This window comes from Simochromis diagramma, unplaced genomic scaffold (assembly GCF_900408965.1).
Source record: "Simochromis diagramma unplaced genomic scaffold, fSimDia1.1 OVJJ01000079.1, whole genome shotgun sequence".
Classification (NCBI taxonomy): domain Eukaryota; kingdom Metazoa; phylum Chordata; class Actinopteri; order Cichliformes; family Cichlidae; genus Simochromis; species Simochromis diagramma.
Genome location: NW_024387075.1, coordinates 1,017,212 through 1,044,563, shown reverse-complemented (window position 1 = coordinate 1,044,563; position 27,352 = coordinate 1,017,212). Strand labels below are relative to the sequence as shown.

Genomic DNA, 27,352 nt, shown 5'->3' with positions numbered 1-27,352 from the left:
CCCATCATTTTACCAGGAAACCACTGAGAGCGTCCTCTGCTGCTACATCACCATCTGCTACGGGAACTGCACCTTCGAAAAGAAATCTCTGCAGTGGATAGTGAGGACAGCAGAGAGGATCATTGGAGGCCCTCTCCCACCCATCTCCCAACTCTATGACAAACACTGTGTGGATCGATCCTGAAATATCGATTCCTCCGATACCAATCATTTATGTTCTAGAATCGATTCTCACATTAAAATATCGATATTTTAGTAATTTAGAGTAAATTTGTAGTTTATCATTAACAGGAACACAGTGGAAAGAAACTATAACATTCGGATTGTCTACATTCAAAGGAACTACTTCCTCTTCCGCCTTTCATAGTCATGTGTGAAATACGGCTGTATAAATGTCTCGCAGCGCCTTGGCGTGCGCACTCACAACAATGGCTGAGCGTAATTGTGCGGACGTATCGGATCAGTATCGTCGATACCACCCTGAATATTACTTGGTATCGGATCGGAAAGGAAATCAGTGGTATCGCACATCACTAACAAACACATCATCCGACGTGCAAACAGCATAGTGAAGGACACTTTCCACCCCTCACATGCACTGTTCTCTGTCCTTCCATCTGGCAGACGGTTTCGCAGCATCAAAATCGCAACGGACAGACACTGCAAGAGCTTTTCCCCCCAAGCAGTCAGAGCTCTCAACTCACTACCACCAAAGGACTAATAAACACAAAATCTTTTACAAACACCTTACAATACTCACCAAAAGACTCAAAAACAACACAACAATATGCTTATTTGCACACCTCAGTCACATGGTTACTGAACACATCTAAATTATACTATATTTGCACATTTTGCATCTTGCACATGTCTTCGTCCTGTCTTGACTATAATGTCCTGAGTCATAACTTGACCCTGGTATTCGATACCTACTACACAATCATCTCACTTTACTGTAATTGCACATGACCACTTCATATTGTCTCTGTCCTGTCTTTGTTTATTGTACATAGATATAGTTACTAATAGTACATTTCTATCTCTTAACTTTACCCAAGTTTAGTGAGTTATTATTTATTTGTAATTTTTCTATATTATAAGCTCAAATATTTTTCTAGTCTCATATCTCTTGGAGATATATCTTTTATATTGTTAAAAATGCACCTCGGGGGGCTTGTGGTGAAAAGGCATTTTGGTATGCTGTATACTGTGTATATTGTTGTACTGACAATAAAGACCTTGAATATTGAATCCTGAATCTTGAACACAACTTCAGAAATCACCTTTTGTGTGATTCCATCGGGTCTGAAGCAACTTTCAGTGTTATCAGCTGCCCTTCATCCTTGTGTACGCCTTTGCTCAACAGAAATGATGTGTGTGTGGCATCATCCTCACTTCCATATACTGTCACAGCTCATCTTGGCAGCACTGGAGCATTAAATTAGTGCTGTGACAGTTACAACGAAAGGTTGTTGGCGGGTTTAATTGTCAGCCGTTAAATATGGTGTGAATGTAAGGCACCCTGGCAGAACATTCGGGTCATAAACCACTCTGAGGTGTCGCGCTTTGTGAAGCAGAGCAGAAAATCACTACTCCAAGGGAAAATCCTTGATGCCTAGTGTACTCTGGCAGATAAAATCAATTCGTGAACAAAGCTAAACTTCAGGATGAAATTTAGAGACTTGGCACAAAAACCATCTTATCTTAAGAAAAAAAATAAAATAAGACTGAGCATAAGTATACATCACTCATTCATGACTTGATATGATGTTCTGATTTTCTGGGGTTTTTTTTAATCAAAATTCCAGTATCCAGTGCTGCATTCACAGGATGCAGCACTGAATACTACATTTCATCTTTCAAAAAAGCCCTGTCAGTTAAGGAACTTTGTGCAAGATGGTGATTTAGTTCAATGACATTATGTCATTTGAGTTTTTGTCTTATTCAGTAGTCTCTGTGTGTGTATGTGTGTGTCTGAAAGGCCAAGGACACTGAATGAGCTAATTGGAGATGACTGATATCCTCGGAGTTATAATTGTGTCATTACCACCCTGTGGAACATGATCATTAGTCCCTGCGGCCACTGTTGTAATTAACGGATTGGCAATGGCTAAAGGGAAGACTGAGGAGGAGTGACTGTCCATGTCCAGACTTGACTGAAGTCATGTCTTCACCTTCTGGCCAAAATATGTAGGAGATGTATTTTTGTATTTCTAATTATCTGTATTCATATGACAGCTATGTGCTATTTCAAGAGCTGACCCCAAGCAGCCTGGCTACGTTATCCACTACTCCACTTGAGAATAACAGGTTATTGTAACTTGTAAATAATCGTGATTAACTGGGCATACTACCAGTACCGGCCACATCAGACTCAACAGAGTTGATAAAAGTTGCAGATGTTTGCACAGGGTGTCTTTAGGCATGAGTACCTTGATGAGTACCTTGACACACATTTTAAGAGGCTGAAATTCCCATTTGGAGGTTAGAGTGGTGAGTAACTCAGGATTTTGTAAGCCAGGAGTGTGGTAGGTGGATTGCTCTTAGACAGGCAGAAATAAATTAAAAGCAATATTTTTTTGCTGGTTATTCTTGAATGTAGAATATCCAGGAAAAAAACAGGCAGCAAACCCAAGAATCCAAAACTCACAGTACAGGGAATCCAAACTCAGAAAATACACAGTAACGCAGACAACACAACAAAAGACAAAGAAAGATGGAGACACAAAATACACAAGAGGTGAAGAGGGAAGAGGAAACAGGTGGTAACACAGCACAGGATGGTTAAGAGGGCAGAGACAGGAAGTAAAACTATTCAAGAAAAACAGAACCTGTAACATTAAAGACAGGAAGTAACTAAAGGGAACAGACACAGACCAGAACACACACACACAAACTCAAACTAAACAAAAGAAAAGACTGAACATGACACAATGAGACTACATGCTGAAGACAACGGAACACTGCAAGACAAAGATAAGCAGAGATGAGCCATGAGAAACAAAAGGGAACAAACTAAATGAACCCTCAAAGTCACCGGTGACTAAATCTAAGAAACAAGGACCCAAGTAAACATAAATATCCCACACAAGGCATCAGATAATAAGACTTGACCACATCTAAAATATATGCATATGCTATAAATATCTAATGCACAGATTTATCTATTATCATTATCCAAAAATATCACTTTTTGCAAAGTTTTTAATGCGCAAAAGTGTTTTTTATAAGTTAGGGTTAGGCTAATAAGTTTTTTTTTATTTTATTTTTTTTTACAATTTACAGTTGTAATGATGTAACAAGTTAAGAATGAGAGACACGCCTCACTATTTGCCATAACTCCGGGCTTCACATTGCTGACAACAAAGGACACATTGTACATATCTGTGAGCCTGTGGTTTTGGCAGTATTTAGTGCCCGAGGGAAAGAAAAAAAATCACTTCTTAAAGAGAATCCTAAAGATACAGTGATTCGGGTTTTGGTGAGGCTACATTTTCACTTTTTTATTAGAGGAAGCAGTAGCAGATTTAGACAAAGACAGTGTTGCAAAGCACTGAGAGCTAGTTTGTAGTGAGCATGTTCTGACTACCTCTCTGCATTCATGCCTGCAGCACATTTGGCAACAGGTTCAGCAAAAAGTGACGCCAAAACGAACGTACGCCAGTTTTCTCCACACTCAAGCTGCATCTGCAGTTAGAGTTCACTAATGTTTAGTTCTGCTTTTGCTTTAAGGATGTCCCTACACCAGAAAGCACTGTAACATTTATTTAACCAAAAAAAAAAAGTTTGAGTCCTACATCTTGCTGCAGAGCCAATTGCACGGCTCACTATAGTTGAAGTTGATTTTTAAATTGAGTCGGCCCAATCTGCAACTGAGAGATAAGTTAAGATGTAAATGGCCTCAGCTTCAAAAAAAAATTGACACTTAAATTGAGAAATTCTTAGTAGAAGTTTTACAGTATTCCAGTGTAACTCTTGTTGTAATATAGCACAGTATAGATGTGACTTTTGGCTTGAAAAGAAAAGACTGCTCTCAACAGAGGAATAAGAATAGGAGAATACTGAGAGAAATAAAAGTATTGTACCCTCCCTTGTCTGAAGGCTGAGTAATTATGAGGCATTGATGTGACTTTGGCAGATGGCTTATTACACTGAGGGAAATGTGAAAATTCTGATCAATACATAAATAACTTCAAAAGGTAATTTAAGGCAAGTCCCCCAAATAAGGCAGACTTCATGTAAGAGCTAAAAGACAGACACACACACACATGCACACACACGCTGAGACATGCCAATGAAAAAACAGACCTTTAGGTAATTTGAATTCACTCCCATTAGAGTGCTTAGAGAAAATAAGTTTTCAGGCTTGCACTGCAGCTTTCAGGCTCAATTCCAGCAGAAATTTGATCACTTTAGTCCACAGACCATACAGAGCAAGCAAGCCAGGAAACCCTTTGGCTTGAGGATTACCAACAGCCCGATCCCCAGCAGCTCAGAAACGGTGAGAAAATGGAACAGAAATAAGTGAGGGCTGACTACGGTGTTAGGAATGAGGCGTCCAAAACTAGCCAAGGAGCCGAGGATGACGCTGGCTTGTGTTGGAACACACGCGGTCGGTGAAGTGCAGATGGCAGAGATGGATGCTACCCAGAAGAGAGTTTGAGAAGTGGGACGGGGAGCGAGAGGAGGGATTCAGGAGCAGCAGTACACTGACTTGCTGTAGACTGTTGTTGAGTGAAATAACTATAATTCATTACAGGTCTTTCACTGACCTTTTAGCAGAGTGCTCACCCACTGTGCCTCCAGCAGAGCTCTGACAGCGCTACATGGTAGCCTGAGTCAATCCGCTCGCTCGCACACAGACAAGCTCTCCTCACAATCTCAGACTTTAAGTGTTATGGACAGAGCTTGGCAAGCAGTCCTGCTTTCACTTTCCAAGACTGTCCACTCTTAGTCATTATCTCTGTCTCAGCAGCGAAAAAGAGCTTGAATCTTACCTCTCATTTCCTGTCTGTCTCTTTGACTGTCAGCAACAAGATGCTTTCCTCTAACCTTTATTTCAAAGGCTATCTGCATAATAACACTGTACACACCAAGTTAAGTGCAAAATTGGGCACCGATTTCCTCAAAAGGAAGGAAATCGGTGACCATTTGCTGAATGTCGAGGTTGGCCTACCTGTGTGCCTCTCCTTTGGTTTCTAAATACATTTTAGAGATCTGTCTGAAACTCACCACTGCCTCTCTGTTTGAGGGTTTTTTTGGGGGGGGGGGGTTGGCACAGCTGGACTTCTCAGATCTCTGCAATTAATTTGCCGAACAAAATGTTGTGCCGGAAGATTTAAGCGGCAATAAAATTATTCTCTGCAAGCAATAGCAGCGTTCTTTTGTTCAAGAAGTTCACACTGACACATTTGCATAAAATCATACTTGGAAGCTGCCAGGCATGTCTGCAGTCTTATTTGTAGGACACTGGCTGACACGGTGGAGCAGTTGTGAGTCAAGGGCACTTCAGCAGTGACGACGAGGGTGGAACAAGTGCCACTTCCTCTTTTTTTTCCAATTTATCCCACGAGTTAGGGGGGAGAACTAGCCCCATTCTGGATAGATTGGTAGACAAATGTCTCTTGACCCCCGGTTCAGCTGGTGAGACAAAAATGGTAGGATGATCAACGGTTGATGTTGTGCTTCTGAAACAGAGTTGAAAGAAAAATGTGAAAACACTGAATGAATGGCAGTTCTTTGTAGGCACAAAGATGTTGTTCTAGATTCATCACTGAAACATTCTGTACAGGACGACAACTACTTATTCTTTTCTGTCTTGGATGGATGACAGCATCCGAAGAAATCTGACATCATCCTGCCTGCTAGCAGAAACGCCTACTATATTTGTTGACCACATGGTTTTCTGGGGAAAGGAAGCACAGCAAAGTTTTACGAAGGCCACGGCTTCCATTAGTCTGCACTGCCGCCTTTTAGCTCATCCTTGTCTTTATAAACCCAACCTGCTGTCTGTTTGTCTTCCCGTTTGCATTTTCTCCACTAATTCCACGTCAACTCTCTCTTTATACAACGTGCAAAAACAGAGGACGAGCAGACACAACTGCTCATTCATTCTCTTGCATTACACACTTGTTTTAACACGGCCGAGGCAGCGTTCCCACAGAAAAACCTGACTGATTCGCTCAAGCACAAACTCAGCCAATTACTCTTTAATGCCGCTGAGTGAGAGCCAATTCAGCCGGCAGCCCTCGCCAGTGCCACGAGAGACAAACGCATGCCGCTGCTTCCATCGTCGCAGCCTGAATAAGAACAAGTAAGGATTATCTGAACAGCTTCCAATCGATAAGTCACTTTCTTTTGCATTACGCATGTCAGCACACATCATAGAACAGCATTACACACCAGTGCAGTATAGCTTTAATGTCACCTTACAGTTATACCATTACTTCTAAGTTGAACAGTAATTTATTTGTTCATTTAAGTTTTACAAGATTAAAAATGCAAGGTCCACAGTAAGAACTCAGTACAACACAGGCCAGGATGCCTCCTAATACGGAGACTGGTTTTCTTCTTCAGTACTTTGTAAGGTGACCTTTATAGAACACTGTCTCTTAATAAAGGGGTTCTGATTCCCTTTAAAACTCCAAAGCTAAGATTCAAGTCTGGAGAGTTGACCATTACGTGGTTTCCCTTTTTCCATCTTTGGTTCACACTACAATACTCATCTTCTGCAAAGCTTATGGAGATATATCCTGTCAGCTAGTATTTTGGTGAATCCACAGGAATTCCTGGTGCGATCTGTAAAAGTCATATCTCCAACACTTCTTGAACTAATGCATCTCCACTTCATCACACTCCCACTACTGCTGTTAGAGTATTTGCTGATGTAGGCCTAGTCAGCTTGCAGCAAACATGCTGGAACACATCTCAGGTATTTTTACTATTTAGCTCATGATCTCACCTGACTGAAGAATGTGCTCTCGGTGTGCATTCATCAGGTTTCTTGTTGTGTTCTTAAAGGGGACATAACATGCCAATTTCCAATGCCACATTCTTCTTCTTCTTATATTATTATTCACTAGCTGGGCCCACGCCCTCATTTTAAGTTTGACAGCGTTTTAGTAGGTAAAAGTGAATGCTTTGACATGAATTGAGCTGCGGTTTGGGGAAGGCCTCAAAGGGGACTAGCGATGGCTCCCAGGCCAGGCATATCCCCATGCACTAAATAGAAATAAAGAAGTTAAAGAATTGAAAACAAGGAGGGAGAGAGGGTGGGGCACGTAAACGAGAATGAACAGCTTGCAGAACTGCGGGAACCAATGTAGATGACAACCGGAAGGAGCCTGTTTGGAGGCGTGGTCCTGCTCCTGAAATTCCGATACATAATCTCCAATTCTTGGGCTCTACTGGAGTGGATATGCACAATTTGGCAGTTTACACTATACTGGGCCTTGATGCAGACCCTCATTTCACACTTTTCTGAAACAAGCCACTTTAGCCCCTTTCCCCGCACTTTTAAGCCACTTTAATGGCAAAATATTATCTCATTTTAAACGGGGAAAGGCTGGGAAAATAAGTGGTATCAAAATCAAACAACCAAAGGAATGTTTTGTAACTAATTACTTTAATTGGAAACAGGTAAGTGACAGGATTGAGTATAAGAAGAGCATCTCAAAGAGGCAGTTTCTCAGAAGTAGAAATTGGCAGAGGTTCATCAGTCTTTTAAAAAAAAAAACCCCCAAAAGGCTACATCGATAATTTGTGGAACAACTTTAAACCAGTGTTCCTTAACATGAAATGAATGTCTCATCAGTTACAGTACATAATATCATCAAAAGATTTTAGTAATCTTTTGATGATATTATGTCCGATACTGGTAAAAATACTGATAAAAATATTCAGTACTGGTGGCATTGCATTAAAAACAGTCATGATTCCGTTTTGGAAATCACTGCATGGGCTCACAAACACTTCGAGAAATTGCCACACAGTTCACTGTGTCATCCATAAATGCAGCTTAAAGCACTATCACGCAAACAAGAAGTCATAAGTAAACATGATTCAGAAACACTGCCGTCTTCTCTGGGAAGTGAAATTCAAAATTCTTTTTGGCAAAACATGGATGGCACATCCTTCAGACTAAAAAGGGACCATCTGCCTTGTTATCAGCACTCAGTTCAAAAGACTACATTTCTGATGTCATTAGTATATTAGTGACTATGGAATTTGTAGGATGCATCAATCCTGATGGGTAAATATAGTATACAGATATGCTCCCATCCAAGGGGCCTCTTTTTTTTAAAGAAGATCTTGGACATTTAACTAATATAATGCTAAACCACTTACTGCATTGATTACAACAGCATGGCTTCATAATAGAAGAGCTGAAGTGTGGAACTGATCTGCAGTCCAAAACATTTTTATCAACGTAAAACATTTGTCATTGTCAGCAGACAAAGTCTGGGACAACATTCCCCTCCCAGAAGTCCAGAAACTGGTCTTATCAACTCCCAGATATTTGGACTTGTGTGTCAGACATTTGTTGCATTGTGTTTTTAATTTTGGATTTGTGTTTGTAACAAAGTCTTTTGCATGAGTGTTAGGAAATGCTCTACTTTGAAGTAACAGACTTACTGAGAATTTATTTATATTTATAAATCATTTGACATGTAAGAGAAACTGATTTAGGATGCACTTGGATGAAGTTCTCTATACTGTATCAGCTCATCAGTGCTACACTGAGAACAAGAAATGATCTGTAATACAAAATGGGAAAAACTTTTCAGGTAACGCACGTGCATATTGCCATATTTCCTGGGGCTGGGAAGTTGTTATGTGTGGTCATGCTCAGCGGGAAAAAGTAAACAAACTGTCTGGTTTTCAGTGGATTAGCTGTAGCACGGGGCAGGTGCTGCACTCTGGGTGGAGACGCACCGTGTTTTTCTGAGCTTATCTGAAAACCCAGGACAGCTTCACACACCACACACACACAAGCAGACCTGTACTCACACAGTCATGCACACACAAACACCTTTATTCCTACTGTGCAGCTCTGCAGGCAGCTGCTACCCTTCACTGGCTCATTTTCAGCTCTGAGGGTATGGTTCCTGCGGGTTTGAACTCCCAGTGATCTTTCTGTAGTGCTGTTTGTAGCTGCAATTTCCCATACTACCATACAGCTCTTCCTCAATCTGACTGTCTGCCCCGTCCAAGCCAAATGCCCATCTCATCCCAGTTTTTCTGCAAAAACACGATAACGGTGGCTCAGCAATGCAGAGAGACAAGATGGGTAAAGTCCAGCACAAATAACTTCCTAAATCCTAATTCATCTGTCCCCCTGGTGTAGCACACAGATACAACTCGATGGTATGTGAACATCTCAGCAAGTAGGAGTCAAGACATGAGGCCATGCTATGTTCAAACCACATTTCTTTAGACTTCGGCCACCGCGTCAAAAACCAGAGGCGAGACGATGAATTGTGGCCCCAACAGCGAGAATGCTAAAAGTCACCATGAACTATTCTCACATGAATTATTGCTACAAAGGAAATGATCTCTAAGGCAGTGATCCACTGCAGGGTCCACAGTGTATTAGTAAGAGTGCAACACTGTGTGTGTGTGTAAATATGTGATTCTCTTCACATTCTCGATTTATTTCAAGGTTTCACAGGTATCCGGGCAAAAATCTATTCACAGAAAACTCAAAAAGTTGTAGCTGTGAGCGAAAAAGGCAATTATTTCTGGCTATTATTCCATAGTTCAAGCTTTAAAGGGCTAATCTGGATACCTTCTTCTTTCAGAGATTGTGACACAGGGGCAAATAACGCCTACTTTCTGTTTCATTTTGTTAAACTGGAAAAGGTAGATTTAATTTCACGATCTTCAAATCTAAGCAAAAACATTTCACATGGTGGAATTTTCTTAAAAAAGATTAATCTCAGGCAGATCAGCTACATTCACTGGTAGCAGTGATGTTTAGCCTCATTTGAAATGAGTCATCACCTAAGATGACGAATCAATATTATCCCAGCAATACCATTACCATAAGAATGACACAGATTTTCTTTTCATATGTGCAGTGAGGCCTTCCCCCCCGTGCTCTTTATCAAAAGATTGCCTCTTTTTATAATAAAGTTCTTCATGATGCATGAAATGGGTAATACTAACACTTAGGCTGATGTATCGCCTTTTTATACCAGCCAGAATCTGTCAAGAAATATGGCAACGCATCAGCCGAAATGGTTGCAGCAACTCCGGTGGCAGTAACTGTGACGCTATTAGCACCAAAGTCACACCATATTATCAGTAAGAGGTAAGAGCTAAGAGGTGAGAGATAAAGCAAAGGAAAAGATGAAGAGAGAAATGTGCTGTGGTGTCAGTGGAGATTGACTGGAGATCGGGGACATCATAAAAAATAGCTCCCAGGAGCCTGTTAGCTTAGGGGACACATCAGAGAGCAAGTCGGTGAGCCCGGGGAGTTTGGCTGTTCCAGTGCTAAATGAAAGCGAGCAGAACAAACAGAAATAGCCCTGTTAGGTTTGATGTGTCGGCCCCACGCTAATCTTATTACCCACAGCAGGAAGAGAAAAAAACTGCACCAAATAAAACACTAAAGAAAAACAAAATAAGCCAGCCAGTGACTGATAGCCTTAAAAAGCCTTAAAAAGCTTGATCGAGCGCTTGTTAATTACCCTAAGCTGAACTTAGCAACTGAACTCTGACCACAAACGCCCAGCTGATGAGGTGGTGGAACAAATCCACCTTTCTGTGTAAATCAAGGGGCGAGTCGGTGTTTGAGTTGCACATAAGAGCCAGAGAAGAGTTACAGGGCACAGCAGGAGCTAATGCTGCCATTAATGTGGGCAGAGTGACCCACGAGGGCTCTTGACAGCAGGAGAATTCTCTACAACAACCTCCTGAGACCATTTCTATGGAAATAAGCTCCAGCTCCGCATATGTGAAAATCCTCAACTTCAATCGAGCGTCTTGCTAACTGCTCTGACTTTTCCCTGATGTGCTCACCCATAAACATTTCCAAGGACGCAGCGTGGCGATAGCGCCTTTAATTTGAAACATGAAAGAGGAAAGAAGTGCACAGAAAGGGCACTTGAGAGGCTGTAAAAAAAAAAAAATGAAAGAAATATATCCACTATCTAGGATGCACTTTGGTTCAGTATTGGACGCATGCTGGGATTTCTTCTACCACACATACAGAGCAGACTCCTGGGGTAACAACAGGCCATTTGGGAGGAGGGTCCCTGCAGCACTCAGCCAGGAGAATGGGGAATCAGAGAATGTTTGTCCTTCAATGATGCAACTGCATTTCCACATCAGCATGTCTGCTTTATTTAGAGCAGATTCAAGCCAAAGTGTGTCAGCAACACAGGAGATTTTTTAGGCTGTGATTAACAAGCTGTCAGCAAAACAACGGCAGCGGCGGCGTTAATGTTTGTATCCTCTGGAGCCGAGCAAGGATACAGTAGATCTACTGGGACTGTAAGAATATCACTGACAGCGTAAACAAGAGCTGATGAGGATAATAAGCCTTTGATAAGCCCATTAGCACAAACGTTAAAACACGCAGTGCGCTGAATGGAGGGGCATCATATGGTGTGACATGCCAAGCAGCTAACAAAGCATGTGTAACGCAAAACGTAAGTCGTAGTTAGCATTTCTTATAAATGCAATTAGCATTTAAGCATCAGATTGAATTTATCTGACTATACCCTCGCCAATAACATCCCACTTCTGACTGAATGTATGTGAATGAGACATGCTGTGTAAATAGGGTTGCCAACTCCCTGAAAAATAAATAAGGGACACCTTGTGGCCAGGGCCGGGCAACCCAGTTGTTTTCACCCTTCCCAGTGTGGTAGCTCTTTTTTTGTGTGTGTGAAATTATTTTTTAAGCATTTGACTCGGGTAGAAAACCGTTACATAAAAACCTGTTCGCATATTGCCACATTTGGACCAGCAAATGGAAATTTCAGTCATAATAATGGACTTAGATGCAAAGCTACGAGATACATATGTTGTTACACAGGAAGAGGGAATCCTCAGTGCTCTTTATTTTCCTATTTTTCAGTGGCTTATGTCACACATTTCTGAGTTTTAAGCTAAATCAATTAAATTAAGCCACATGTAACAATCATGAAGCCAGTGTCAAACAGCAACAGTGCCTCTAGCCAGCTTACCAGTTTATTTCTTATTAATTTTCTGTGTAACTCCTGTCCTGTCTCATAGCTTTTGCAGTCACATTTATGATATGAATGCAAACACATTTTGCTTTTCCAAGATCAGCTCTATAAATTCTGGTTGTTTTAGTTGGCCACTGGACACTGAGGTGACCTTAAAATTGGCCTTATCAAAAGAGATGTAACTCATCACCATTTCAACATTGTTTCTTTTATTTGTTTTATTACTAATTTTAGTCATTTGTTTTGTTGTCAGGTTACTTTGCTGTTTTCCAGCATGGTGTTCCCACTGAATCACACATGATGAATGATGATGAATGAGTTTCATGAATATATATATATATATCTCCTATATATAGAGTATTCATATTTTTGCACATTTTTACAGTTTTAAATCCTGTTTATTTACACTGGACCTTGGCCTTCGGTGCATCCAGTGTTTGTTACAAGCTGTTTTACCTGCCCTCCACCTGTTAAACAGATGGCTGCAGCAGCAGGTGGGTGGGGCTTCTGTTCTATAACGATCCACTCTTAATGACATGCAGAGCCAAGAAGAGAAAAAACATGTGCTTTTGCCTCTACAGGGATTACTTGTACATATAGTCAAAGAATGTCCTAAAGGCTTTCTGTAAATCATCTGATTACATGTAAATGTTCCATGTATTTCGCTACATGAGTAAAATGTGAAGCATTAAACTTCATGGAATCTGGTTAAATGAAATATACTTGATTTGCTTAATGATTCATTATTTAAATATAAAAATCTTTGATTTTATATTTTTTCAGTTTACTCCAAATTCTTGCTTCATATTTAAGATGGCAAAGAATCAGTTGTTTGAGTGTATGCTGAACTCATTATCGGAAGGTTTGGTAATGTTTACTATGAGACTCTACTATTTTAACATTATGTATACAACAGAAAATAAAGACGAACACAGTAAATATACTGTAAGGTCAGAAAGCAACAATGCTTTGAGCAATTCTGGTTAAAATAAAAACAAAAACTGGAGAACAGCGGTGTCGTGTGTAATGTTGTCATACTGGTCAGAGCTTGATGATGGAAGTAATGAAGGAAAACGTAAAGGGTTTTTAAGATAACAATGAGCAGACCCAGAGCAACATTTTCAAGTAGTCCTGGATCTTTAATGCAGAAAGATATCAGTTCGAATGCAGTAATACATTTTAACATAAACAGCCACACAGGGACAGACCATCATCAGGGTGTGCCCATGTTTGATTCTCGCTGGGTTTAGAAATCAGGTCTGTGTCACACATGCTTAAGGAGACACACAAAATATGCTCCAACTTCTTTGACTTCTATGCCTGAAAAAAGCATTTTCATTCAAAGAGATCCCCCTTTCTTCTCAGGACAGAACTTAATTTATTCTTTTTTTTTTTAGTGAACTGCCCCTTCTCAGTTCAGATCTAACTTTTTCTTTCTTTCTCAGAAGAAAGCAGCAGCTAACTTGCTGACCTCAAAAAGCAGCTTTAAACCGGATTCTTGCATTGCCCAGAAATGGATGAGAATTGCGCTGAAACTCAAAAACTCATCTTCACAATTAGAGATTCAAACAATAGCCTTTCATTGAATGCTAAGACAAAAAGAGGAGTGCTTTGCCTTTGCCACAGCCAATCAGCAAACATCAGGTTTTGTGATAGTCAACATTACTATGTGACATTACCTATTCTAACCAATCAGTAATGGTCTGGAGCATGTCAAATTTCAGTGTTATTCCTAAATCTGGGAAATTGGGTTTTTCACCCCTTCCTACTCCAACACTTGTGGTCATAACATCAAAACTAACTGGGGTAGGTTGATTAAACCCATACAGCACATAGTTCAAAAGTGTTGTGAAAGCAACACGTTCTGATCCCAAAACGTAACATACCAACGCTACGTGACAAATCGTTGGTATGTTACGCGTTCGGAAACAAGAGAACCGTTTGGAATGAATCTAGACATGTACATTTATTTTACTTTCTCATCATGAATCGCTTTGGAAAACAATATCTAATATGGTTAAGGTTGTGGTCAAGGTTAGGGATAAGGTTAATGTTAGAGTTAGGATTAAGGTCAGGGTTAGGGCTGGAATTACCGCTGGGCACGTCATTCTATTGAATTCCATCCACAATCCGGCGCATGTCATAGGGATACGGAAGGTTACCTTTCGCGTTACTATGAGACGCCTCGGGACGTGACAAATCGTCGGTATGATACACGTTGGGAATGAGAACGGTCTGTGTGAAAGGTGGCAATTGTGTTGACTTCTAGACATTTGATCATACGCCCTACTCTCCTAAAGCGCAAGGGATAATAAATTCATTTTTAGGCATGCACCAGATGCACCTAGTGAGCCATACTTGTGTTTAAAGAACCCTATTGTAAATGTAGAGCAGTGGTAAATAGGGTACTGGATGTTGCCACACCTTTGTATATCACGAAACAGTGATGCAGTGAGAAATTGATCCCATTTATAGAAATAGTGAAATATGATGTTTTGTTTGTTTTACAACCTAATTAATACTTAATTTGCATCTGTTGGTGTTTATTTTGACTGTAATTCCTAGTGCTAAAATTAATTTAGTAATCCAGTACTTTTAATTTATTTACTTTTGATTGAAATGCATATAAGAAATAAACAAGAAGTCTCATCAGTAGTTATTATTCATAGAATGCTATTTTTTGTGTCTTGTTATAAATTTAAATCTTCTATATCACTACATTTATTTTCAGTAGCTCTACATTACACTGTTGTTGACACTGTTATTTTCACTGGATAGTGACTTTTAAATGTATACTGTTTTTAGTTGTTTTTAGACACTTTTTGGAAAAGTGTCTAAAAACAACTAAAACCACAGGTGTTGAACTCCAGGCCTCGAGAGCTGGTGTCCTGCAGGTTTTAGATGTGTCCTTGATCCAACACAGCTGATTTAAATGGCTAAATGACCTCCTCAACATGTCTTTAAGTTCTCCAGAGGCCTGGTAATGAACTCATCATCTGATTCAGGTGTGTTCTAAAACCTGCAGGACACCGGCCATCAAAGCCTGGAGTTTCGACACCCCTGCCCTAAACGATCAAGGAACCATGGACGGTCACTTCATTGACCTTTATGTGCACCATAAAAATGAAAACATTTGAAAAAAGTCACACAAGTTAAAAAAAAAAAAAAACATCCTGTAAAAGTCTCCAAAATATTTATTGAGTCAGTCAGAGTTTATCCAAAGTTGTGAGCCAAATATCAACAATTTCAGCTAAAAAAAAAAAAAAAAAGGACACGATAGGCGACTGAATGCAAGCCAGAAGGCTGAAAAGCAGCTCTGCTTAAATCCTCTCATCCTTGCTCAAACAGCCCTCTGTTTGCAAGTAAATAATCTCATCTTCACTTATTCAGTGGCACATTAAATCATTTATGAGGACGTAACGGTCACATTTAATGACAGCTTAATGCCACAGCTAGACACAATCTCATGTTTATAAAATATAAGTGGAGAAATTAATATGCTCTATAAAACAATCATTAGGATGTGAGGACACACCATCACACTGTTGTGCTTTGATTATAACCCACATATAAAGATTCAATTACTCCAGTCTGCTCGGAAAAGGCGTAAATCTAAGCCAGTTTAAGTTGGGAGGTGATATTGAAGCCAAATCAAATATTACCGTGATGTACGTCTGGATCCCCGTTAATCCAGCAACAACAGAAATTTGCGATGCCTTCAGGGTATCGCAGGGATAATGCCAAGAGCCACGGCTCCATGATTTACATAGTTGATCTAACAATCAGCGTTTCCCAGCCTTTCCTCATACGGTGTGGGACTGTTTGTGGACTGAGTGGTGCTCTGGGTAAACCTCTTTACCATGCAGATCAAACAAAAGCAGACAGACTGGAGGGCTTGTGGCTACACAGCTCTCAGCACATTTAGTGGATTTAGTCTGTTGTGGCGGCGACCCAATGACAACTTCACCGAGCGCTGAGCAAATCCTTCAATCCACAGATTGACGCTCCCAAGCCTCTCAGTCAAATAAGGCCATTAGTGCCATCGCAAGTAATCTGGGCCTCCAGCACCCACAGATTGAGCCTTTTGCTCCACCGAAAAAACCCACGCGGTGGAAGCGCCCCGATGACCGACTTTTTCCAGACGGGCTGGAAACCCCTGAAAATGAGCGAAGCGATGGCTCCAGACTCAGATGCCATGATTCACAGGGAAAGCCCAGCATGCAGCGTAAGGCGGAAAAATCCTTCCAACAGCAAGCTAAGTTTACCAAAAAAGTTTGGTTTTAGCAAAAGCTTGAAACTATCCTGAAAGGCTGTGTCAAAACTTCCTGTAAGTACATATTCCACCACTGTTGGCACATGGCTATCTTATTGTGTTTGTTATTGCCACCCTCTAATCATACTGACTGTATCACAATAAGCTCAAAACAGGAGTGCCAGAGCTCTATTGTCAAACTCCTATGAAAGAAGCAAATTGCTTATAAGTTTAAAAAGAAAATCTATTTTAACAACAGCCCCAATAGCATAATCAAAGTCCCGAGCCTGGTTCATAGCTGCTCTTTAACCGAACAATCCTTGTTCTCTTTACAGCCAGTCATCATCATGTCATACCCAGAGCTCATAACAAATCTCAGTCTGCAGCCCACGGCCTTCATAAACACCCTCCTAAAACAGAACAATGAATTTGACGCTTCACCGCGCTGCCACCCATTCTGCTTTTAACATCCTGTGCTAATAGACATTATGAGACAGCCACGCTGGCCCTGGCTCACCTGAGCTGGGGAAAAATATGGTCCTACCTTCACAGTAAGTAGAATCCCCGTGGATGGAGGCATAGCCACTCTGGCATTCACACTCTGCTTTAGTATTCCTGTTTTTACACTCTGAGTTTTCCCCACAAATGAGTCCCTCTGCGCAGAAGTCATAACCTAAAAGAAAAGAGCAAAGGAAACCTTTGAAATCTGCTCACTCAAGGCTATAAAAAGTTGTGTACAGACACACAAACACACACACATGCATGCCCGTAACACAGAGATAAAAGCAGATAAATGCACAAAGGAGCAACCTTGTTCCTGTCACCTACAACACTGTGGATAACAGGGTGCCTGAAGTGTACGGTGAGTTTACAACTTTGAATAAATCTGGTGTATTAATGAAAGTTCTCATGTAAAAGTGCACGTGCTAACGAGACAAAACATGCAAATGCAGACACACACACACACACACACACACTCTGCTGATGTAGGAAGATCTCCAAGTCATCAATTCACTCGGCTGAGTGAGCCACGGTGCTCTTACAGTATTTGAAGACATCCTTTTAATGAAATTTCAATTTCTGAAAAACCACAACTACTGCAACAGGTGGAGCACTGCATCAGTTATACAGAATGGACAACTTTCAAAATTCAAAACACAACTACACACACATACACAAAACTGCAATATAACAAGCTTTGCCATGTAATTAAAATACTGTAGAGCGTATTCTGTGTGTGCAGCTAAGATGCTATCTCAAGGCAACATGGAATAATTACAGCCGTGTTTACAGAAGAGTAGCAATGAGTGAAAACTTCCAATTGCTGACTTCCCCAATGACCATCTGTGTTTCAGTCCTAGAGGAAATTGTGCCCAGTAGTTTAACTCTTCTCCCTCTATCGCTGCTCCACCCAAGCAGCCACTGCCAGGGCTGAAAAATGAAGCCAAACGATGAAGTGCCAGTTCCTCAAATGGCCACTTGAGACTATCTACAAAAGCCAGTTAATCTCCACTGGGTACACATCAAAGTGCCCAACTTGCTAGGAGGAATAAACATGTTTATGCCTAGTGCAAAAGAAGAAAAAGGTTCTGGTCATGGTAACAGGTGAATTTCTATGTAAGTCGCCCATTTAAATATTGAAGTCCTGCATGATAAAGGGGCCTCTTGGTTACAAGTAGATGCTGGCACAGGTGGCTGGAGCCACTAGCTGCCTGCTAGACATTACCTCAGCTAACTGGAGTAGCTGAGCTGGACCTCTTGACTGTCTTTTTGTGGTGCTGGTGCTGTTTGGAGTGTTGATGTGATTATCTGACAAATAACAGGGCTTGCTGTGAGGTTAATTGCACTAATGATATTGATGTTTTTTTTATTCTTTTTTTCCCCTTTGGCAATAATTAACAAGTACCTAGTTGTAGCTAGTAGCTAGTTAGATGATAACTTCGAACTCTGGTCTCCTGCCTGTGTGTGATCATTTCTGCCTACGTAGATAGAGAACAGCTACATCTATCATTCATCTGTGCTCTGTGATCTGAACCAAGCCAGAGTGAGACTCATGCACATGCACAAAAATGTGACCCGACAGAGAGACAGACAGACAAAGAGACAGACAGACAGACATAGATGATTGTCTCCTGCTCAGTAGGTACGAGTTGATATAGCCCATCATGTCCTGTAATGAGTGACAGACTGGCTGCACATAAAAGCCCTGCGAGGCAGGGAGCCTGGGGAGCTATTACCGAAGAAAGACTTGTGCCTGCATTATTCTCCCTCTCAGTCCTTACATCATCTGCAGCGGGTCCTCACAGGATCATGTGTACATGTTACAGAGAGACCAACTGTGATAGTGTGTTTATGTAAAAGGGGAGTTGTTGCTGGATTTTGATTTGCACTGCACTGCGCGCTTGCACGAGCCCCTCACACTGTGCAATTCTTTGTTTTCTTTCCCCAGTGAAATTCTACCTGGTATGAAGACTATGTGACAATTGTGTAATTACCAATTTAACAAAGTCAGCGTGACTCCGAGGACTTTAACAGCGAGGTACAATTACATCTCAGAGTGGTGGTAAAGGACCAAGTCACGACGCAGTAAAAAGAGGCCTGGAGATGATTTGGAAACAATGATAATGAATAATGACCGACTTGGCTTTTTAGCAAGTGTGTGTGTGTGTGCGTGTGTGTGTGTGTGTGTGCGTGTGTGTGTGTGTGTGTGTGTGTCGGAGAGGTAAGAAAAGGTTTGGAGAGAAGAGGCACTGAGACTTTAATCTTTAATTGCTGCTCCTTACTGTATTAAATCTACTTTTCTGTTCTTCCTTCCTCAGCTATATTTCCCTTAATACTGCATAGCTTTCTTTTCTCTCCTTACTCTTTTCTCTTACTTTCCAACAAAAGGAGTTCAAGTCCTTTCCTTCCTTTACTCTTAAGTTCCTCTCCTGCTTTCTCTTTACTCTTTACCTAACACTCTCAGTATTATCAGTATATCAGTTTGTAGTCGTCATCTCTTTTCCTTTCTTTTGCTGGCATGTGCGTTTTACCTTATTTACCTCCCATCTGCCCCCTTCCTTCTCTTCATCACAGCAAGTCTAAGACTTCATTTTACCTTCCCTTACCTTTCTGCTTTTTGCTGTCTTATGCTATACTCATTTATCTTTTCGTCTCCCTCTCTTTCCTATTCCCAAACATGTATTTTCCTTTCCATTTCATCCCCGTCCTGTGTGAATACAGTGAGTCTAAGAAATGCTACCTTACCTAAACAAGAGCGCAATTTCCTTCACTCAGAACCTGCCCCGGGATTCTTTCATTATGTCTCTATAGATGGCAGCCTCCTGTAGTTTGTTTATTCAATGTATTTACTGAATTACCAGTGGCTATTTACCCCGTAGCACTTCCCTGCCAAAGCAATGGGGTTCAGGTAAATAGGCATAGCAGGTGCTCTATGGCAGAAAGACCAATCTGCTCTGAAAGGTACACGGGCCAAAAAGCATTCACAGTGGATGACAAGGGAGAGAGACTAAATTATTGCAGAGGCACAGCCTGAATCAGCATTGGGAAGACGGCTGTGTTTACTCCTCACAGCGACACAGTACCGGTGTGTGTACATGCAAAAAAAAAGAAAGAAGAAGAAGAAGAAAAAAAGTAATCCGTACAACTGAGAAAAGTGCAGTGGGAAGTGGAAAGAAACATGTACCTCTGCAAACATTGCAGCATCTGCCATCTGGTAAGATCTGTTCACTGAGGGTGCAGTTTAGATCTGGACAGGTCTCTGTGACTTTCACCATCAGGCCATTCTGGAAGGACAGGACACAGGCAAGACATCGTGATTTCAGAGATGGGGTCAGATGTGTGAAGGGCTATGCATTAAGAGAGAATCAGTTTTCCACCAGTTATACAAATTATATATATTAATATTTCACATCTTTCCTCAATGTCGTCTCTTTGTAGGAACCATTTTAACTGCTTTCTCATGTCATCTGTAAATAGCTCAGTTTCTTGGTGAACCTCTGTCTCACCATCTGATCGTGCTTTTTTTCTAAAAATGTATTCTGTATTTCAGTTAATTTATTAAAGCTGCACTATTTCTGCACTACTGACTCAAACAGTAGACACATAAAAACATTTGAATGAGGAAAAGCCTAAATGAGCCAAATAGATCATTTGTCTCTGAAGGAGCCAAAGGAACCATGGAAATAAAATGAATATTAGACTTTAAAACTTGAAAATTAATAATAATGTTGCTCTGTGTGTGACCAGGGTGGAAATAAATATATATATGGTAATATTTTAGCCAGCTTCATAAAACGATTACATATCTAACTGTTACAGCGTTGCCATCTGTCAAATAAATGAATATATTCATCACTAATTAATAAAATTACCAGTTTGGCTTAAGCTTAGTCTGTTCGCCCAATCTGCAATATCTCAGAAAATACCAATAAATGCCGAAAACCTTAAAACCAGGTACTTTATTTTTGAAAAAGCACTTTTTACTCTATTATTTTTAACATGCAACTATATGTTAATGGTTGTCAAATCAATTTTTTGAATACTGGCATTGTTTGGTGCCATCGACAGCTATGATGAGCTCAGCAACACCAAGCCTGTGCACAGTGCAGTATAATTCATCAGTCAGTATTAGTCTTCACAGTGTTTACTCAATACTTTGTTGAAGCACCTTTGGCAGGAATACAGCCTGAAATAATTTTGTGTATGATGCTACAAGCTTTGCGCATATATTTTTGGCATTTTCTCAAATTTTTCTTTGCAGAACTTCTCAGCCTCCATCAGGTTGGATGGAGAATAATTTTAAGCCATTTTCAGATCTCTCCAAAGATGTTCAATCATTTTGAAGTCTGGGTTCTGGCTCGATCACTCAAGGACATTCACAGAGTGGTCCTGAAGAACCTCCTTTATTATGTTGGCTGTGTGTTTGGAGTTGTTGTTTTGTTGGAAGATGAACCTTCGCCCCAGTCCGAGGTCTAGAGTGCTCTGGAGCACCAAGGATGAACATCAAGGATATCTCTTTACAAGGATGAACATCAAGGAGATCTCTTTACATTGCTGCATTCATCTTACCCTCGACCCTGACTAGTCTCCAAGTTCCTGCATCCCAAAAAACATCTCCACAGCATAATCCTGCCACCAACATGCTTCACTGTATGGGTTTGCCCGCTCTACCATACAGGCCAACCTGGTGGAGTGCTGCCGAAATAGTTGTCCTTCTGGAAGGTGCTCTTTTCAAAGAGCAAAGCTGGAGCTCTGTCAAAGTGACCATCAGGTTCTTGGTCGCCTCCCTGAGTAAGGCCCTTCTACCCTAATCAATCGGATTAGCTTGACTGCAAGCTCTAGGAAGAGTCCTGGTGGTTCCAAACTTCTTCCATTTAGAGATGATAGAGGCCGCTCTGCTCATTGGGACTTACAATGCTGCAGAAATGTTTCTGTACCGTGCCCCAGATCTGTACCTCAATACAATCCTGCTTTAGAGTTAAATCCTTAGACATCATGGCTGTCACGCACTATCAACTTTGGGACCATATATAAACAGGTGTGTGCCTTCCAAATCATGTCCAGTCAACTGAATTCACCACACACTCAAAAAAAACCCTCTTTGAATGAACATAAAAAAATCATGGAAAGAATTTCCACGTAATTAAATTGCTTTATTTTAGCATTATGCAATTCTGTTATTCCAACTTAATGTACTTGAGTTGGACTAACGTGATTAATTAATGATGAATCAACTGTTTTACTACAGTTGTGTCCAACTTATTTTAATTGATTTGATCCAACCCATGCAAATTACGTTAGTGCAACAAAACATGCTTATTTGTAATAGAAATCCATTTATTAATTTATCAATATTTTAAGTTCATTTAAAGAGTTATCTTATCTTTACCAGGCTTGCAGTGAGGCTGGGACCTATCCCAGATGTGATAGGGTGGGAGTCAGAATACTGGACAGGTCACCAGTTTATCACAGAGGGACAGACAACCATTTGCCCTCATGTTCACAGATATTTTAGAAACACCAATTAACTTAACCCCAATTACTGCATGACTTTAACTGTGTCAGGAAACCAGAGTACTCAGAGAGAACCCACTGCAAACTTGGCCAGATTGCAGATTTGAACCCAAGACCTTTTTGCTGCGAGGTAACAGTGCTAACCCTGTGCCACCAAGCTGTCAATCTAGACTTCAAAAAAATAGGGAAACTATGATTACAAGGCTTTATATAGAATTTTCTGTACGTTTTTGTCCTTTACAGGTTAAACTACAATAAGGCATATACGTAGTGTGTTTAGGGTTATCTTTCTCTTCTAACCCCAGTGATTTTCCTGTGGTTTGAACTCTTGTGTGATCTTGTGAATTTTCTGAATCCAGGCAACTAACCACTCTTACTAGATTGTATCATGTCATCTCAACAAGAATAAATTAAGTTGCTGGATTTCATGCAGATCCTACATGATTTCATTATGTTCACCACAGAAACATGAAATTATTTTGTAGTCAGTGGACTTTTACATTACAAGTTTGAATTTTGTAAATTTAATAACCACCCAATTTCATTTTTTTGAGTGCTGGACTCCAGTAACGTGCAGAAACATCTAACAGATGATCAGTGAAAACAGGATGCACCTGAGCTCAATTTTGTGTGTACATGTTTTATTATCGCCATTATTTTATTCAGTTGTTTCACCTTGTCATTGTGCGGTATTATGTGTAGAATTTTGAGGTGAAAAAATAATTTTTAAAAATGTATTTAATACATTTTGGAATAAAATAACAAAAACACAAAATGTAGACTGGGAATACTTTCCAGACACACCATTTTTAAGACTGTAGAAGCTGGAGGAGTGACAGGTTGTGTAGGGCAAGTAACTCGGATCCTGAATGCTGATGTTTTGGATTTAAATTGTGTAAAAAAAATAAATAAATAAATAAAATAAAGTTGAGGTAAACTAAAATGATCAGTACTGAAATAAGCCAGAAGTAATATAAAGAGATTAAAAAAAAGTTACTTATATTGAACGTATGATTTTCAAGTTAAAGGCTTCCTTATAGGAATGGCACTGCTGTATGCTGGATCAGTGAATACTAAAGAAATGGAAATTCTCTGTTTTTGTCAGTGACAATTTTATTTAGAGTCCCTAAGAGTTAATCACCCCTAGAGGTGACCTAGCTTTCAGTTGAAAGCAGTGGCTGGCTCAGAGGTCGTTAATCAAAGTAAAAAGTGATGACATGCTTTTGGCAAGTGATCAAACACACAGGATTTGTAGTCAGTGGACTTAAACATGTGAACACACTAACAGAGTTTTAAATGAACACTAATGGTTTGAAGCTGCCGAGCAGAATGACTAATGTCACACATCATAATACTTCATAATTTGGCCTAGAGTGGTCCTCTCTTTCCTTCTTTTCTCTTTCTTTTTGTGTTTGTGCCTCATGTTGTATGACACACATACAGATATGTCATTGCTTTTCCCCATTCTCCCCCTCCCAGGGTGAGAGGCCAGAGAAAAAATCTGAAGAAGGATCAGATCAGATCAATGCTTCTAAATCTGACATGTCACCACAAAAGAAAAAAGAAAAACCATGCACATATTGACTTACACACATTAAAACTATCAGGCTGTCTTTGTGCCAAGAGGGCTAAAAAAACAATACATTTTAACCCCCTTTTAAATATAATATGCCCAAATTGGACTTTTAGCAGATCTTACGTCCAGGAGTAAATGTGATTGTAATTGCTTGAAACAAACATTTGTTGTTTAATGATCTTTCAGGGTCTCTAAGGGCTAATAAAGAGTCCAGGAATCCAAATGTCTGGGTCTTTGTAAGCAATTAAATGCATAAAACGCTAATTTTCTCCTTAAAATAGTGCCTTTAAAGATAAATGGCTTCTCAGTGGAGAAAGCCCACCTCTGTTCTATGCTGAACTGGAATAATGAGTTCAATTATAATCTACGCAATGATGAAGCTCTGATTCAAATCAGGCCTTTGTGTTGCCGTGTTCATAAGTTATTCTAATTACCTGGCTATCTCGCCATTAGAGCGGTGGGGGAAAAAAAAGGCAGATTGAACAGATTGCAGGAGGGTGGGAAAACTAATAAGGCCTGCTGGTTAATTGAATAACACACCGAGCAGTCCACCGCACACATGAGCACTGCATGTTCAAGTTCCAAAGAGGCGCTGTCTGGTGGTTGCACGATAAAGACTAAACGCTGGGGAGAGGATGGAAAAATAAAAGACGAGTTACCTTGCATTCCCGGCAGCTCCTGGACAAAAACCGCTGTCCCTCAGAAAATGTCTGTTCCATGTAGGTACATTTTGCTGCAGGCAAAAAAAATAAATAAATGAACAACAAGACAAGACAATTTCTATATCACTTTGTTTGGGTAAGCACAAAAACTATGAAATACCAGAAATTGAATAAATTGTTCAGCTAACACTGAGAATTGGAGGTTGCCTACAAAAAAAAAAAAAGTTTCCAGGCTGAAGTTTTGCATAGTTAATTCCATCTGAAACAAAGTTGTTCTTGGCTAGTGTGCACAAGCGGAAAGGAACTGTAACAGCGCATTAAGAATACAACAGAGGAAGTCTCTTCTGCATATTCCTCTGGTGATAAAGCAGAAATAGAAAGTGAAGCATATGATATGAAGTCCTGCTTTTTCTCCTCTCTGGGGTGCAGGACTGTGGAGCACTCAGTCGCAGCTCCGGAGCGCCGCTACATCATTCGTTTGTGCCAGAGCTCTGATGTTCACAGGGGAGGAAGACGAGGAAGGAGTGAATGGAGGGAGAGGCAGAGGAGGCTGAAATTATTCAAAGGCTGTCTGTACTTTGGGGATTCAGTGTTTTTGCAGTATAGTAAGAAGACAGTTGTCTCTGAGCAGTAAGCAGACCCCTGTGTGCTTTTTACAGTGATTCCATTTCAGCTTCCATAAAAATCAGATGACTGTGATCTTCGCTCTCGGCCCATAGCTTACTCTGATTTCACTGTGTCAGAAGAACATTGCCCAGAAACAACAGCCCAGCCCAACACATTAAAAAAACAAAAGTTGCACCTATCTATCTGGTTAGATCTGGGGTAGGGAACTCCAGGCCTCGAGAGCCGGTGTCCTGCAGGTTTTAGATGTGTCCTTGATCCAACACAGCTGGTTTAAATGGCTAAATTACCTGCTCAACGTGTCTTGAACTTCTTCAGAGGCCTGGTAATGAACTAATCATTTGATTTAGGTGTGATGACCCAGAGTGATATCTAAAACCTGCAGGACACCGGCTCTCAAGGCCTGGAGTTCCCTACCCCTGGTTTAGATGTACAAAGTTCCTGCTTTGCTTTAGCTGATTTTGCTAATTTCGAGGTTTGTGTTGTTGGTTGGACCAAGTAAACACTGTGAATGCATCATATTTTCAAACAGACCTGCAGCAATCCTTGCTGCTTTCAATCATGGCTACAAAATTGCTTATTAGAAGCAAGCACCAAAGCTTTTGGTAAAAAAAAACAAAAAAAGCATGAAAAAGCAACTTAACAAAGTCCATAGCTACAAGTGCATCAGCATCACAGCCTGATACTGAAGCGACCAGTAGACAACAATTGGTTTTCAAATTTAGCCCCTTATTACTGAGTCAGTCTTTAGCTATCCATTACAGTGAATAGTGAGTCAATAAGGGGATTTTTTTAAGGCACAACACTAGTTTATCTAACCTAAAAGCTATATTTTGTGGCTGTGCCAATTGCTGTCTCTCTCTAGCAAAGAAAAGGAACAATGTGACATTGTTACACTGCTGCAAAAAGGCAACACCAGAAATCTTCTCTTGCTTTGGCACTTCAAAAGTAATGGTGTAGATGGTGTCGAAAGCATAAGATAACAAGCTAAGAAGAGCTCATTCCAAAAAGTGACAAATGAACAAAGCAAATCAGGCACTGCTCAGCCACTTATAGCCTAAAAGAGGTGGCAGATACAGGGCATCACGCCAAGTTTTTCCTAATTTTGAACCCAATTAACATGTCGATGTAAAAATGGCTCTTTTTCTTGACCTCTGTAAACACTTTGTTCCTGAGTCGTAGTCACTCATTTTGGGTCATAGTGACTACAAAATGAACAGAAAAATTAACTTCTGTTCACGGGCTTGGTTCTTACTCATTATACTTACGTCTGCATGTCTTGCAGCAATTTCCATCCACATGTACAGGCAACAAGTCTTCTGAGCAGTTTGCCAGAGGACAGAAAATCCTGCGACACTCGACCACACCGTTCTGTAAGAGCAGGTGATATTCTTTTGTTTTAAATGAATAAAAACAAACATTACAAGGAAAAATCCAAAGCTCGGTGTGAACATAAGGGTCTTGCCTATGGCACTGCTGTAAAATTCACTTTGAATGTATGTCTCCTCCCTTCTGTGTCTCAATATAGGATACATTTGCTTAAGTATCTATGTCATTTTAAATCTTTAGCTTGGGGGTTGGGGACTTTTTTTTTTTACCACTAAATCTGTAACACATATAGTGTGATATTTGTTTTTATCCACTAAGGTTTGCAGTAGTTGAAAGTTGTTGATTACACCTTATTTGCACCTATAGAGCACCTTTTTAACCTTAGCTAAGGTTTAAAGAGCTCTTCGCGACATGTTCATACACACAGCAAAAGCAGCAAAGTTTTCCTTCCAAGTGTCATATAAACCAGCTAAACTATTCATAACATTATATTTAGAACTACTCTTAAACTGACAGCTGTGCTATTTAAGAATAATGAACAAACGATGATGCCATGTAATCTGAAAACAGATTATTCACACAGTAGAGACTGAGTGAGGGTAGCCTGATGACAGTCGAGGTCCTGAAGGACTGTCTTAATTTTTGAGACTGATACCTCTCTCTCTGCCATCGCCTCTTCATTTCAAGAGTCATCTGA

The 27,352-nt window shown here is 40.3% G+C and overlaps 1 protein-coding gene across 1 annotated transcript in view; it reads right to left on the bottom strand.

Moving 5' to 3' along the window:
- LOC120742314 (protein kinase C-binding protein NELL1-like) overlaps positions 1-27,352 on the bottom strand; it is a 287,587-nt gene that overhangs the window by 148,858 nt on the left and 111,377 nt on the right. The window contains exons 9-12 of the mRNA XM_040045578.1: positions 26,595-26,697; positions 24,700-24,773; positions 20,135-20,234; positions 16,994-17,122 (exon numbers count right to left, since the gene is read on the bottom strand). Coding sequence (XP_039901512.1) covers positions 16,994-17,122; positions 20,135-20,234; positions 24,700-24,773; positions 26,595-26,697 — 406 coding nt within the window. The remainder of the gene's footprint in view (positions 1-16,993; positions 17,123-20,134; positions 20,235-24,699; positions 24,774-26,594; positions 26,698-27,352) is intronic.